General features: G+C 35.5%; 1 protein-coding gene across 2 annotated transcripts in view; it reads right to left on the bottom strand.

Moving 5' to 3' along the window:
- Positions 1-3,878: 3,878 nt before the first annotated feature.
- CLIC6 (CLIC family member 6) overlaps positions 3,879-16,625 on the bottom strand; it is a 103,776-nt gene continuing 91,029 nt past the window's right edge. For both annotated transcript variants that reach the window (XM_087937588.1, XM_026700546.2), the window contains exons 2-6: positions 7,898-8,007; positions 6,339-6,464; positions 6,016-6,122; positions 4,495-4,676; positions 3,879-4,064 (exon numbers count right to left, since the gene is read on the bottom strand). In XM_087937588.1, coding sequence (XP_087793714.1) covers positions 3,903-4,064; positions 4,495-4,676; positions 6,016-6,122; positions 6,339-6,464; positions 7,898-7,953 — 633 coding nt within the window. In that variant the 5' untranslated portion in view covers positions 7,954-8,007 and the 3' untranslated portion in view covers positions 3,879-3,902. The remainder of the gene's footprint in view (positions 4,065-4,494; positions 4,677-6,015; positions 6,123-6,338; positions 6,465-7,897; positions 8,008-16,625) is intronic.

Genomic DNA, 16,625 nt, shown 5'->3' with positions numbered 1-16,625 from the left:
TGCCATTCGAAGTCACAAATCCCTGACCCTTGAACCACCATCTTGATCCTTTCTGCTTCTTTGGCAGTAGTAGCCTCAATGTTCGAGAGTGTTCAACTGGTTTGCAGTCTGCAAGTCTCTTTGCTCCTGTCTCAAAAGCTAATATTGCAAAAGACATTGAGAACTTTGAGAAATACAGCTTTCACTATTGGTATAACATTTGTATCATTGTGTGCATGGAACTTTGTGTGTCTGGAAAATAGATTTTTCAGGCTCTTGTGCCTTAAATGGTATCATGACAGATGTACCTATATACAGTATTATAGTCCATGAAATTTGGTTGGAAAACCGTATTTCCATGCTATGTGAGATGCTATCATTCACTATATCTGTAGTAACAACAGTAACAGCGCTAACACATTTATTTTGCTAATACTGTTTAGAAAAATGCAATAATTAGTAAATATTGCTGAATACTTTGAACAGGACGTTCAAGTCAGAGTTAACTGTTGATGGCATTAGGAAACTCGTCAACCATTGAGGAGTATTAAAACAACCGGCTCTGTTTAGGAATAAAAGGTATTGCAAGGTAAGTATATAATGAGGAATATAAAACATAGGATGCAAGAATCCACAAGCACCTTTCAAAATCTTCTTTTAAAAAATCAGCTTTTACCTATAAATTGCTGTAAAGTGCTTGCAAAGTGACAAGGTGCTGGTTTGGTACTTGATTAGAAGAACCTTAGCAATTCGATAGCTACTTGTGACAGTACTTTTCTTTGAGCTGAATTTTATATGAACATTTTATATTTTTACTAAAATTACTCCAAGAATATTCTGATTCAATTGTTTAACATTCTTATTTCTGATTATGAAATAAACTAATAAAAGATTATTTTCAAGAAGTGTAACTTGTACAATGAGCTGCTCAATTTTTTTCTATTAGTCTAGTAAAAGCACCATGTCCTCCTTCTTATTCACCATAAACCGTGATTACACTTTTGAAATGGTATTGAAGGTAATGGAATAATATTAAGCAAACCACTAATGCTTCCATTTAAATCAGTCACTTATATTTAATTGTAATAGTTTTGATACATATGGTTTCCTAATTCTTCCCTTTCCCTAGACTTAGTAAGTACAAACTTAAAATACAGATCAACATATTTAAATCTTAATTTATATATTTTATATTCAACTATATATAAGGTATATTAACTACATTACTTAATTGTATTGTTTGTATATGCTTCAATAGATTGAATTATTATTATTTATTAAATGTGTTTACCAACCATCTCATCCTAGGAATATTAATTTCCTATGTAATATATCAAATATAGCATTAATCTTAATTTGATTGCAGATAGAGGAAGGGAAAAATAATTCCATTATGTGCAGCAAAATTAATCATGAGTGTAAAATAAAATAGGAGTATAAAGTGCAAAAGTTAAAAATGTTATGCCAATAGTAAAAAATGGAAACAAAACAGACATTTCCACTTTCATTTCTGAGGTAAAATTTCTTGGTAGACATAAAAGTAATTCCTAGCTACCACAATGTACTCAGCCAGCTCAGTTTTAATAACCTCTATTGATTAAAAAAATATTTTTCCTACTGAATATGAATCATCAAATCAACTATATGTCTTGTGTAATGCAACCGGTTTAGTGAAGTAAAATATTTGGATGGTGTGCTACATGCACAGAATTAAACCAATGTTAATTGAAAGTGAATTTGACAAGTCGTTTATGCAGATTATGGAGAATTCCTAATAGTTTCTTTTTGCCTTTACATCAAAGTATTAAACCTTGCATAAGATGTTCTATGTTCCAAATATGAAATTAAAGGGCTTCTTTTTCCATAAAAGCCAGTTCATATTTAGTGTATTTTATATAAACAGCATTTGTTTTATTGCTCCATGTATCTTGAGAGAAAATAAAGTAATTTCTTTATAAGACTTAACTCAGTCTCAATTTGGCAATAGCTCTGAATCAAAATATACTGTAACACATTTGAATGAGAACAGGAATCTTTGTCTTCATTTCAGAGACCGAAGAGGGTAGATGTATCCTCATAGTTAAAGGGATTATGAGTTCAACACTAAGGCCGTCTCATTGGCTGTCTGGCATTCCCTCACTAATGAATAACTTCCATTGCAGGCAACAGTAGGATGAGGAGCTTTGACATCTGCCTTGTAGGTCAATGAACTGTTAAACACTTGGAAGTTGATGCAGCAGTGCTTGGGATTATATGCCACATAATACGAAAATGGGCATAATACGAAACATCTGCAACCAGAATGGCCTAAAGAGATGTAGAACTCTGTGAAACAAATGCACAGGTGCAACTATATGTGGTTGGAATAAATGAATGAATGAAAGACAACAGATCAGAAATTGCCAATGCAAGTCCTACATTTCCCCCAACATCTAACCAAATAAAAATAATTTAAAATAAGGCCAAAATGAATTTGCCTAATCATTTGAAAGATGATTATTTAATTTATTTAATTTACTTACTTACTTACTTACTTACTTACCATACTTATTGAGCCATGATGGCACAGTGCTTAAAGTGCAGCATTGCAGGCTACTTCTACTGACTACCAGCTGCTTGCAATTTGGCAGTTGGAATCTCACCAGGCTCAAGGTTGACTCAGCCTTCCATCCTTCCAAGGTGGGTAAAATGAGGACCCAAATTGTTGAGGGCAATATGCTGACTTGGTAAACTGCTTAGAGAGGGCTGAAAAGCACTATGAAGCGGTATATACTGTAAGTCTAAGTGATATTGCTATTATTTACTCATTATATCCCACCTTTATTATTTTTATTATTGAGTTATTTTTACACTAACTCAAGGCAGCAAACATATCCAACATACTCTCCTCTTATTCCAAAGGTGCTTTTCAAAAGACAACTTGACTTTGTTGTTTTTTTTCCTTGAAGAAGCTTCTTGTATGAGAAGTGAAACATTTTCGGGGAGTGGGGACCCAACAAAGTGCACTTGCCTTTTGAAAAGCACCTTTGGGACAACCATGACCTGGTTGACTGAAAATCTCCATAGACATTCCCCCTCCTATTTTTCCTACAACAACCCTATGAGGTGAGAGGAAGTGATTGCCCTAAGGTCACCTAGCTGGCTCTTATGGCTAAGGTGAAACCTGAATTCATGACTTTTTGTTTTTTAGCACCTTAACCACTAGACCAAAGGAATAGCAAGAACTTGGCATTAATATATAAATTTCAGATGAAAAAGCTGAAATTCTTCAGGAATGGCAAGAGAAAATAATGGAATCTCATGTATCAAAGGTGACAGTGTTAAAAATTAAGTATTTATGTATGTATTTATTAATTTACATTTAATTTTATGGTGCTATATAAACGTATCTGAAGTCTTTTAGTTGTTATTCTCAATGCCACAGAAGCTGGAGTGTATCAAATCCTCTGTGCCCTATTATCCATGTATAAAATTGGATGACTAAGCAATCATAATTTATATGCAGAACAACGTATATAATTATTCTTCAGTGTTCTTATTAGTTCTGAAAGCATAGCAAAGGTTTCTGGCTTCAGTTAAGTTCATTAAATTTTAGCTCTACCTAACCTCTCATGTTCGTGATGCAGGAAAATAATTACCAGAAGCCTAACATATATAATGTGAATGTCACTGTTCCTAAGAATGTTTTAGTTTAAATGAAGCTTAACATACAACACATATGTCCAGTTCATTTGCATATTCACAATTACGCGCACACACAAAATCCCCTGCACACTATACATTGTAATAAGTAGATTAATAAAATTATTTCCCCAGGAAAATTCTCCACTTTCTAACCTTGCTGATGAATAGATGCTTTGCTTTTGATTCTTTTATAAAAAAAACACTCATAGAAGAAGTATAAGACACAGGACATTTTTGATTTATTTCATTCGTTTTGCAACATCCAGGTAGGCATATTCTATTTCTCGATCTGCAGGGCATGTATTTATGAACTCATCCCTATCATATGCATTATTCAAATATCTCCAGATACCAGTCATTTCAGATGGAAATTCAAAATTTCTAAACTTCTTTGCCACAACCTTAAAAAAATAAATGAAGAAATCATTATCAATAATACTTCTTATGTAATTAGTAGAAAATAAAAATATGGTGATAGAAAATTGTACAAATTTTAATGTAGCAGTAAAAGCTATTTTAGATCTTTTTATAAAACAGATAATCTGGAATAAATAGGACGTTCACACTTTTTGGTCACTTGTCTTCATTAATTGTTTGGCTTGAATTAAAGGGATAAAATTGACTCAAGTTAAAGTAAGGATTTTTAAAATATTAAATGTGAAGCAAATATGACTTGAAAATATAATTTTGGGGACATGGTTTATATAACAAATTAGAATAAATACTACATTAACATGCATGCAAACATAGTTTGAAGTATGAAATAAATGTAAAGAAGGAATTGTTGTTACATGCATTACTCATTTTTACACAAGGGAAAAACAAACCAACCTTGATGATATGAAGCTTTGGCAAGAGATTGCAATCTGCTAATGTGAGTTCATCACCATCTAGGAATTTCCTCGTGGAAACAGTGATGTCTTCAGTGCTATTGGCATCTATTTCTTCAGGCAAGGGGGTATTTAAGTAAATATTCAGTTTATTTAAAGCCTTAAGCAATGTTTTTTCTAAATCTAAAATAAAAAGGAGAATAATGAAATCCATTATTTGTTCGCTGATAATTAAGTAGCCAAACAGCAACATCCATAAAGAGGAAGATAACAGTCTGTATACTTTGAGGGGGAGATCTTATATGTGCTATAATAGAAAGATGTTGAGAAAATAACTTGAAAAAATACTGCCCATACCACTCAACATTTTCACCCCACAAGTGGCAAAGCTGCCTATTGGGAGAAAGGAGAAGATATAATTTTCAGAACTCTGGAGCTAAGATCTTGCACTGTCAATGTGACCTGAACTCAGTGACAAATGGATCAACCTTAATGGTAAAGAACAGAATAAAGGAGAAAAAACTAGGTATATTCAAGTAGCAAAACGGAGAACAAATCAGGTTGGGTTGTATCTTAACTTATAACAACCTAAAGGAAACAAGTAAGCTACTAAGCATGAAGAAGCATGATCAGTATTCACAAAACATTAGCTATCAATTAGAAAAGAAACTAAATGAATAAAAGCAGGGGGGGAAGAGGAAAGCAAATAAAATAAATTACTATAAAGGAGTGTTTTTGAAGCTGCTGTTGATATAAAATCCTTGGCCAGCTATAATGATAAGCTTTGGGACAATTTTGCAACCAAGCACTTTTCTCTCCCAGGAGCTGTAACCAAAGTTGCATATTGCTGAAAGACGGTAATCTAGGCAGGAGTAAGATAAATGGCTATAGAAAGGCATCTTGAACAGGGCACTGAAAGTTAACTCAAGGGTAGAACTTGTGAAATAAATAATCTAAGGCTATAAAAATTATCTCACTACCTCCAGCATTCATCAAATCAGAACAGAAACACATCCTATCTGTTTTTGAGTTAATGACTGAAAAAGCAGGCAAACAAAAAAATCCAGAAGCAACAGCCGATATTTAGTCCTTTGCTAAAACAAAGTGGGGGGGAACCCTCTTTATTAGTTTTCCCATAATTCCCTTTACTTAGGCTAGCGGGCATGCTGGGACGCTTGCAAGAACATGTATAGAGTCAAACTACCCAGAACAATCCCAACTGCCTTTGTCCATTTCTCTAGTTCTATGTAAACATGAATTTTGAGTGTTGTGGTGGAGGCTGGTAAACCGAGGTATTGTTCTCTTGTAAGGGATCTGTGACTTGAACGCGACATTAGCAAAAGCTTATGAACAGAAACAAACCAGAAAGTTCTGCAAAAAATTTATTACTGCAAATAGAACGATCGCTTTTTGGCCTTTGCAATTCTGGATTTCCTGCAGCTGAATTAATAGATATAGGTGCCAAACACGGATGACATGGAGTCTATGGCAACTGAAGCAGAGCAAAGTTAATAATACTTACGTTCATTGACATCTTCCCTTGTATTTTTTATAAATGCAGAAAATTTAGCAAACACATCATTTCCTGCAGAGTAAGATTCTGTATGTTTTGGTGCAAGTTTAGCATATCTGAAAAATTTAACATATAAGAATTTAATGCCATCTAATTATTTTTCAACATTGAATTTGAAACTGAAATAGAACTAAATTGTCTGTGCCGATCAAATCCTTTACCTATCCATTATCCACCTTTAATCTTTTTCAATCCACAGCCAATGATTTAAGAATATTCAACACCCATTTTATATAACATCAAACTAATTGTAGCACAGCAGAATACTGTACCTTGGTGGTGCTAACTTTTCTTCTAGAAATTCTTCAATTTTATTTACATCAATTTTAACATCACCATCAAAAGTTATAAATGGAGGATTTGTTCCTGGAGCTAATTTCTGTAAGTCTGCAGGCTTCCTATACAAAAAAGAAATATATTTTTTGAGGAAAATAAAAACTGGTCAACTGTACAAAGTATTGCCTTTTAATTCACTTATCTTGGAATTTAAAATTGTGATTGTCAATGTAGTATTTATGTACATTTATTGGAGGTAAATCATATTTAGTTCAGACTAAGTAGACATGTTTTTCTTGTTTGTGTGATAGGCTTAACTAGGCTAGGGTTGAGTGAGTTAGCAAAACCTATCAATTATGTTATTCAAGGAGATGTAAAATGGTTAACAGCAAAACAGCTCTTATCTGTGGAAGTGGAAAGATGCTATCCTAATAGGGCTTTGGAAGAATATGTCTTCTCCTAGCATTCTGACCAACATAGAGAGATAGATTGACTAAGCTTCCCTCTGACACCTTAGATGATGGTGACTCTAAACAATACACTATATATTTTTCATTCTTTTCTGGGAAATGTGGGGGAAAGAAATAGAGAAACATGGTTTTCCCTCTCTTCCTGGCAGTTGGGAAGACTACAAACATTGTGACTGTATCTTTTCATTGAAATATCTGGGAACCAAGAACTGATGATATCCAGAAATAATCAACTGATTGGAAAAGTGACTAACAGAATGTCAATCCTCATGTCAGCTCCTGATACAGCAACAAATCAAACATTTTATTAGGAAAGCCATATTATTCTATGATGGCAAAAAAAAAAAAATCAGAAGTTTGGTAGCATCTTTTCCAATTGACACAATTTCTCAAAAGGCATAAATGCTTATTGATCTAGATTTCCCTTCACCAAACACATAGAAAGGCTATTCCAATATAGAATTTAATTAAGGGTGAGTCAAAGAGTGGGGAGGAAGAGTTCATTGTGCAGATAAAAGTTAAATATGAAACGGATTATCAGTATTTTGTCAATTAAAAACTGTGCTGTGTTAATAAACTATTATATTTCTTGAGATTTTCTGAAATTGCCTGAAACCTTATACTTGTGGAAATTTAACCATTTCTCATTCAGTAGCGCTGTTGGAAGTCCTGTTTTTCCAAAACAGATACATAAGAGGTCTATCATACAGTACTAAAGAAGGTTAAAATGCTTTAATAATAGTCACTGTTTGGGAAAAAATTCCTAATTTTTTTCACATGGACAAGCATGTCATCTTTATTGTAATTCTGGAATGGCAGCCAAAACAAGACACTTGACACTCTCTGAACAGACAGAAGACATAGTTCAGAATTTATATCTAAACCTGTATAAAAATTATATTATACCTAAAGCATGCAATTATTTCATGACAATGAAGGAACTAATAAGAATTTAGTGAAAGTTTACAAATACCTCTCTGAGTAATTAGAAATACAAATTCTGGGCCGGAAGCTTTAAAAGATGTAATATTAAAAATAAATAAATATTAAAAATAAACAAATGGAGAAAAAGTCTTATAACTCACCGTTTCAAATCCACAGTGGTAACATTAAAAATAACACCCTTTAGCCAGAGAATCATGAAGAGACGTTGAGAAAATGGGCAGTTTCCAATACTTTCTCCATCACTGCCAGCCTACAGCAAGAATGAAGATTCATTAAACTACCGGCATTAATTTAAGATGCTCAGTCGTGACTGCATGATGCACATAGTCCAAGTCTCCCATAACCACAGTCTCAGTGCTCTCTTGAAATTTCTTCCTTGTTTCTTCCAGCCACATAATTAAATGACAGCAATACTGTACCATTTTTCCTGTCAGGTTCAGCTCTATACCAGGAGTCTCCAATCCCCAAGCTGCAGCCCACCATCAGGCTTTGAGCCTTTTAGAACCGGGCTGTGGAAGTGATGGGCAAGTGGGTACCCCACTGGCGCGAGAAGTGGGTGTGCGCACTCCATTTTCATGCGCGGTGGGTAAGCGCTCGCGCAAATGGAGCTATGCACGTGCTTGCCCTCCACTCACAGAGAACCATCACCTTCCCTCCCCAAAAGCTGGAAAGGTTGGTCTTTTATGAACTTCTGACAAGCAAAGTCAATGGGGCAGCCAGATTCACATAACAGCTGGTTTACTATCTTATCAACTGCAATGATTCACTTAACAACCGAGGCAAGAAAGATCCTAAAACAGGACAAAACTCACTTAACACATGTCTCACTTAACAGCAGAAACCTTGGGCTCAATTGTGGTAATAAGTTGAAGACTACCTGCACCCAGTCAACTGAGGCCATACAAGTAACTGTGATACAGAATGGATGGGAAGAGGGGGATGAGTTAAAGGTCTCAAGAGTTAAGATTCCAGAGAGAGTTAAAAGGAAAAATACATTAGGATACTTAAAATAGTTATATGTAATAGGAAGAAGATATTGTGTTGGAAATATGAGGCCATGATAAGTGGACAAACTACAAAATGGTGAATAAAGTAGAACTAAATAGGGAATAATTCCTGGGAATAAGAAAATCAAAATAAAGACTAAGAAAAAACAAAGCAAACTGTTTTCATTATAGAGGAATTTTTATGCTGAAACATAAAAATGTTCTTGTCTGGTTTGGGAACCATCTCCCCAAGAAAATCCACAGGACCATTCTTGTTTGTATTGGTCTTAAACTCGGTACAAGGTCAGAAGTGCACAGAAGTGAAATTAATATTTGCTATTTATCCTATTATGAGAATTATGGTTCCAACAGACCAATGCTATTTCTAATCCGTATTTAATAACATGCTAGACCAACTAAAGATCATACATCAATAAGGAAAAAAATAGCATTGTTAAATTCTTAAAGGGAATTATTTTAACAAAAGAGCATTGTATTCTGGAACACATTATCGGGCTGGGAAAAGGAGATTAACGGGTATTTTAATTACATGTCCTTTAATTACATATCCTTTATAGGGTTTCCACTATCCTTAATGTAAATATCATTTAAAGTAAAAATCTGTAATGAACTTTGAATAAATAGCCTTAAAAACATGAGAAGTAGGGAGTTGAAAACAACGAGACAAAAATCAGGAAACAATCTAAGATTGATAATCCTAACCTCTGCACTAGAACCAAATGGTGAAATTAAATATGAAAAGCAGGCAGTCTTTGTTTGTGAGCAGGAGCTTTAAAAGGAGTTTACTTATCTTAGTTATATAATATGAATAATAGTCTTTCACCAAAACTTTAAATATTGAGAAAGGAGTTGAAAATAATTACAGGAAATCAGTAAAAGGTTACAAGCATAACTGTTTCCAAAACTCCTCTACTGGGAGGATATAGTAGGGGGCATGTAGGCATCTAGTCCAATCTTTTGCCCAGAGGAATCTAGATTATAACGTCCCCCAAAAATGATTTCCCATCTTTGAGGCTTTAATAAGCCAGTAAGAAGTCACGGTCCAGATCATTCTCTTGTCTTATCATTTGTATTTTCTATTTTGTCTACATCAGATAAGGTTTTTTTCAAGTCTTTCTCCTGTAGATCTTCTACAGCAGTCTCTTTCAGATCTGTCTTTTTTTTTTTCATATCTTTGGGACATACTCATAGTAGATCCATAGAAACAGAAAACATTGTTGGCATTGTAATAATGAAAGATGAATGAAGTTTACAAAGACTTTACTTTTGGGTTTGTGTGCACCTTCAAACTAGTTTTTGAATCCCGGCAACTGTATGGACAACTCACTGCAATTTGCTTGGCAAAATTTTGGAAGTGATTCCCATTGCCTGCTTCTTAGGGCTGAGAGAGAGTGACTGGCACAGTCACTGAACTAGTTTTGTGTGATTAGAACTGACTACCTTCCCGTTTCTAGCCTGGTGCCTTAGCCACTTCACCAAACTGGTTCTCAAGTAGCTGGCTTGCCAATTCTTTTTTAAAAACCATATTTGAAGAAACCTATCTGTACTTCTTAGCGCTTTTTGTCAAGTTCAACTTACTATGACTTTTAGCTTTTCTGGTATCATCTTTTACAATGCCACACTAAATGTCTATCTTCTAAGGTACAGAGAATAAATTATTGCAGTATAACACTGAAAAGTCCTATAGAAATTCTGTTTAAATCTTCTGAGGCAAAAATATATTTGCCTTAAATAAATATCAGTATAGTCTCACATTTTCCCTGGAGGATCACATCCTGAACACATAAATCAGTTTAATTATTCCCCTGCATCAGTATTGTATAGCCTACAGTTTGTCTCTTAAGCAGAAATAACAGATAGAAATACTGGATGACTCTGTGATTAGCAACAATATTTCTCAATCATTCACTTACATATTATTATAAAAGTAAGTTTAATTTAGAAGCTACTGTAGAATAAATGTAAAGGGATGGGTTTTGTTACATTTCTAAGTTGGCAGCAGAATTACATGACAGTATAAACATACTAAATAAACCATAAAGTACATAATAACAGGTAATCATAGACCCAAACTGATTAAAGTATAACGTATACTATACTTAGAATGCATCAGACTAGAGAAGATTATTCCATGGCTACTCAGTAGAAAAAGGTGAAGAGAAAAACTTCCATGTGCACAAAAATGATTGCCTACTACGTTTTAGAAATAGAATATTTTACCTATGATTTTTTTAAAGAAAAATTATACAATGAGACATGATGATTCATATAGAGATTTTTGCTACAAAAAATCTGGAGAATCACTATAAGGCAATAAAGAATTTTCCATATCTCTCTGCTGCCATGTAATAGTCGCCTGGACTTGACAGCCCAGCTCTGGTAGCCTAAAATCTGATGGGAAAAGCATTTGTTTCCCAGGACTCTTATTCCCAGAAGAAGGGCATAAGTAGAACAAGTTTATCAGCAGCAGAAGTGATGATTTAGTAATCTCTTGGCAAAAAACATTTTCACCTTTCATTAGTACAGGTGTAAACATAGCAGAAATGAAAATCCAAACTGTTCTTTATTACATCATGGGTTTTTATATCAACACAACAATCAGATAACCTTCATATGTTATTTCTATAGCAGAGTTTAAAATAAGTAGGCTGTACAGAACAAAAGCTATGTGATCCTTTCAGATACCAAGATGCCAGCGTTACCCAACTCCAAATATTTGTTGGCTGCAAATAAATAAACCCATTTGCTACAGAGTAATTATAGTTTCCAGTTATCTTTATTCTGAACATTTTCTTTGTTGGCATTCCCTACTATTGAGCTAGGAACTTCTTAAATTTCTACATAGATCTGGGGGTGGGGAGAGGTAATTCTTTCCCCAACATAAAGAGTAAATCTTTACTTTTATTTTTCAGAGAAGAGGGGCAGCAGCAGAAGTCTGTTATATACTGTAAATACTGAGTGATCCTTAAGATGATACCTGCCAGGTGTGCTTGGAATCTCTAAAAATAACACCCAACAACTTTGTCCAGTATCAAGTTCAGGAAGACTGATGTTGTTTTGATGGTATATCTGAGGGAAAATCTAGAAGAACTACAAAATACAGAATAACAAAGTTGGAAGGGACCTTGAAGATGATCTTGTCCAACCCCCTGCCCAAACCAAGAGATTCTATACTGTTTCAGACAAGTGACTGTCCAATCTCTTCTTAAAACCTCCAGTGATGGAACATTCACAACTTATGAAGGCAAACTGTTCCACTGATTAATTGTTCACTCCTTAATTCTGGTCTGGATCTCTGATAACTTTTCATCTGTTATTTCCTATCTTGTCCTCAGATGCTTTGAAGAATAGGTTGACCTCCTCTTCTCTGTGGCAACCCACAAATATTGGAAAACTGTTATCATGTCATCTCTAGTCCATCTCTTCGTACCCAGTTCCTACAACTGTTAATCAGACAGTTTAGCCTCCAGACCCCTAATCATCTTTGTTGCTTCTCTTTGCATTCTTTCTAGAATCTCAACATCTTTTGGTAATATGGTGACCAGAGCTGGAACAGGATTCCAAGGGTGGTCCTACAAAAGCGGTGTATAATAGTACTAATATTTCATGTGATCTTGATACTATTTCTCTGTCACAAGGTTAAATTATGGGAAATCATTTTTCCAGGTGGATACAAAGAAGAAACAAATTTCCCCCAAATACTTGTTCCTATTTGTTTGTTTGTTTGTTTGTTTAATTTATATGCCACCTGTGCTGTCCAGACAGTATAGAGTTAATGGGATTTGGGATAGTTACTTAGGAATTGTGAGCTGTCCCCTTAAGGGAATGCATCATGGTAAATGTAGTTAAAGGTATCCTGGGAAATGTAGTCCATGTCACGAGACCACATCTGTAATCCTCATTGCTCACTATAGTGACCCTTGTTGGGTTGGGGGAGGCTCCCTCACTCTTGCCTGTAACCACCATTCGACACCATGCTTCGATCATCATGGGGTTGAGACCTTTTTTTATCTTTCTACACTACAAGACAGATATGCAAAGGATTGGACATTGAGAAGAACTTCATCATAAAAGTGAGTTATGAGGATACCTGATGTATTAATAAAAAGACTTTGTTTTGGATGTTTTGTGGAGTTACTCTGTCTGCTTTATACCATCCAGAGAATAAAATGCAGAACAGTAGAAAGATAAACTAGTCTTAATTCCTGGAAGAAGTAGGAAAAAGCAGCTGGAGTCACAGTAAAATGACATTGTTCGATTTTGAGACTCCCTAAAGTAAAAAATTTGAATCTCTGCAATAAAGACAAAGATATGTGGAAGCCAGGAGCAGAACACCACCCATCTCACTGTTGTAGTGATTCAGGGAAGCATATAGAATGATAACAATATAACATAAAAAGTTAAAAATTAAGTAAGGTTAAAGATAAAAACCAAGGTAATAGGTGGCATGGGAGCGGGGATCTTCTCATTATTCCCTCAGTCAATTCCTGAATAGAGCACCCCTATTAGGGCCCCAGGCCAATCGGCAGAGCCAGGTTCTTAAGGTCCTTCCAGAAGACATGTCTGGAGGGAGAATATTCCAGAGGACAGCAGAGGCACTTTTCTTGGATCCCACCAGCTGAAATTCTTTGGCAGATAGGATCCAAAGTAGGCCTCTTCTGCTGGAGTGAGTGGGTCAGGACATTGGGGCGAGACACCTCCTCAGACATCCTGTCTGAGGCAAATAGGACAGAATTTCAAGGCAGTTGAGTCTTTGGAGTTTTTGACTGTTTACAAAACAGTAACAAGCATCACAGCACCTGTGGCTGCCATGGCCTCTATAATACCTCTCTTCGTTATTCTATAACTTTATAATTAAATAACACTATTTAAAAAAAACTCAAAATGTCAATGATATCAATGTTCAGGTCATGGTTATCACATGTTTAAAACAAACTGATGCCTGTTATCTGAAAATATGCCTGCTCTTACTATACAACTATATACTAGCTCAAAATCAGAAGCATTTTACTTTTTAGAAGTCAATGAAGTACTTTCAAATCATCTAAGCCAAACTTGTATAAAATCCATCATTTTCCAGCTAAATCTTGCAATTAAATATTATCAGTGGGTCTGTGAGGAAATATTTGAGAAGGCTATGTATGCATGCCTTGACGTACACTGAAAACACAGAATTTTTAATGCATCATAATGCAGCACAACTTAGTAATGTCACAAAACTTGGATTATTTTAACACAGCAAATTGGTGATTAAGAATCAAGTCTTGAGATACAACAAAAGCTAAAACAAATTCCCTAGGATGAATTTCCTAAAAACTGGAGACAAAGATCATCCTCCATGAACACAGCTATTGAGTTTTAAGTCATATGGTGAAGCATAGTTGTAACAGTTTTCATAAATGGGAAAAGGTACTTCCTGTCAAATCATATTAAAACTCTTATTGATTTCAATGAAACTTTTTGGGTGGGGAGGGAGCCTTTGAGACATTATTGAATCCTTGTGATTGCCTGGACAGGTCCCTGCAGTTTTTTGGCAAACCATTTCAGAAGTGGTTTGCCATTATCTCTTTCCTAGGGCTTAGGAAGAGAATGGCTGGCCCAAGGTCACCCATCTGGCTTTGTGCCCAAGGCAGGATTAGAACTCACAGTCTCTCCGTTTCTAGCCAAATGCCTAAACTATTACAATACAACTGGCTCTCTCCAACGGAACTTGCTTTTAACTTAAATGTGAATTCAATATAAATTCTAAATAAATCTGTAAGTATTTAAATTTCCAATATCTAACAAATAACTTTTAACAATGTACAAGTATAATTTTCAAAAATATCAACAGATAATTAAACAAATGACCAGGTATGTTATGCCTATGTAAATTGAGAAAATATTCTGTTTTAACTAGTGAACAATGAAATAAATAATGCTATAGGAAGCAGCCCAAGGAGCTTAAAATACCACAATCACATGAAGGTTATGAAAAGAATTTATAATTCCAGCTTTCCCTAAGCTGCATTATGAAGCCCCACATTTTCTGTTGGAATTTTTGCATTTTCTAATACAGGCTTAATATTTGCAAAAGATTAAACATAAAATTGATGGGTTTGACATCTAGACTTAGGATGTCCATTGGCTCAGTTATATCCAATCCCCCCAGCCCTCTAGGCACTGGAAGTGTTCTTGATAATACCGGGTGGCCAGAGGCAGATATTCAGCTATCATCAGCATACTAATGATATTTAACCCCTTGCTGATAAATGACCTTATTTAATAGTTTCATAAGAATAATATAGTTTCATAAGACCTACACAACCATAGCTCTAAGCAGGTCTGAATGATTTTACTCAATAAATACCTAAAATAGTCTTCAAAGTGACTTCCTAAAGTTTTATCCAAGAAACCTCTATCCACTGTAGACAGAACTGATGGCAGGTTATCTGCAAATGCAATCAATGGAAAAATAAGCATATTTTGAATATGTATCACTCTAAAGAAACTCTTAAGGAAGATCCTTCCTTACCTGCAATCAATTAAATTTCTTCTTTGTTTTTTTTTTTTTTTTTCAATAGTGATGAAGATTTTTTTTCTTCCATTTAAGTTCTGAAATTCCTACAAAAACCTGAGAACCTATAGAACTGTGGTGGCTAACCTTTTTGGGCTCCTGTGCCAAAAATTGTTCACGTGCTTGCATGCTCGTGCTTGCGTACCAGCACCCAGAAGGCAATGCGCCCACCCTACGCATGTGCGCGCAATCACCCCCCCACCCTCTGCCGTCCCCTTACCTGCACTGTGCCTCACAGCTGATTTTTCAGCCGGTTTGAGGCCTTTTTTGGCCTCCCAAAGGCTTGAGGAAGGCTTCTGCAAGCTTTGTAGGCCGAAAACTAGCCCTGTTTAGTCACTTCCTGTTTTTCCGAAAATACCGGAAGTGACGAAACAGGACTAGATTTTGGCCTACAAAGCTTGCAGAAGACTGCAGAAGCCTTCCTCAAGCCTTTGGGAGGCCAAAAAAGGCCTCAAACTGGCCGAACATCAGCTGTGAGGCACGCACATGCTCAGTGAGGTAAGTTTGCCTGCAGCTCACATGCCGGCAGAAATGGCTCTGCGTGCCACCTGTGGCACGCTTGCCATAGGTTCGCCATCACGACTATAGGATAACTCACAGAGAATCCAGATGGATTCAAGCAACCATCACTCTCTTATCCCAAACAGTAATTAAGACATCAATTGAGCTGAGCAGTCCTAAGCATCTTCTGAAACCAGTGGACCAGCTGAATAGGTCCTTCCTCCCTGCACCACAAGCAGCCACAAAGAACTTTGAATTGTCTGTTTATGAACAAAGAACCCCCACTCCAGATCACTTTATTATTGCCCTGCCACAAAAATCAAATCCAGTGTGTCTTTGTGAACCTCTTTGTGAATCAGGTCATCAATAAACTTGGTCACGGCCATGCTGGCCCTGAAATCCCAAAATCACCTCAGATTGGGCAGGTTGAAGTTTTCCAGAACCATAACTTAAAAATATATATTTTATGGGGGCCTGTTAAAACTGCTAAGGCATATCCTTTCTGGAAAATTACAATCATATAGGTACTAAAAAGCCGCCAAGTATAAGATTTACTTTGAAATTAGAGTACATCTGAATCTGAATTTTTGTCAGTGGGAAATTGATTCTACCATTGCAAAATAACAGGAAAGTTTTTGTTGAAAGAAATTCCAGAACCAGCACTTTTATGGTCGGTGTGCCATGCCCAACTTATCATTACTTTCAGGTGGCCAGACAACGACAAAGGCTCTATTCTTAACTGACAGACTTTGTATTATTATATATACTTAGCACATAGCATGCTGACTGTAAATGCGCTTAGAG

Source organism: Pseudonaja textilis, chromosome 7 (assembly GCF_049901715.1).
Source record: "Pseudonaja textilis isolate UNSWEBS1 chromosome 7, rPseTex1.2, whole genome shotgun sequence".
NCBI lineage: Eukaryota > Metazoa > Chordata > Lepidosauria > Squamata > Elapidae > Pseudonaja > Pseudonaja textilis.
The sequence above is the reverse complement of the archived record's forward strand: the minus strand, read 5'-3'. Positions and strand labels throughout refer to the sequence as shown.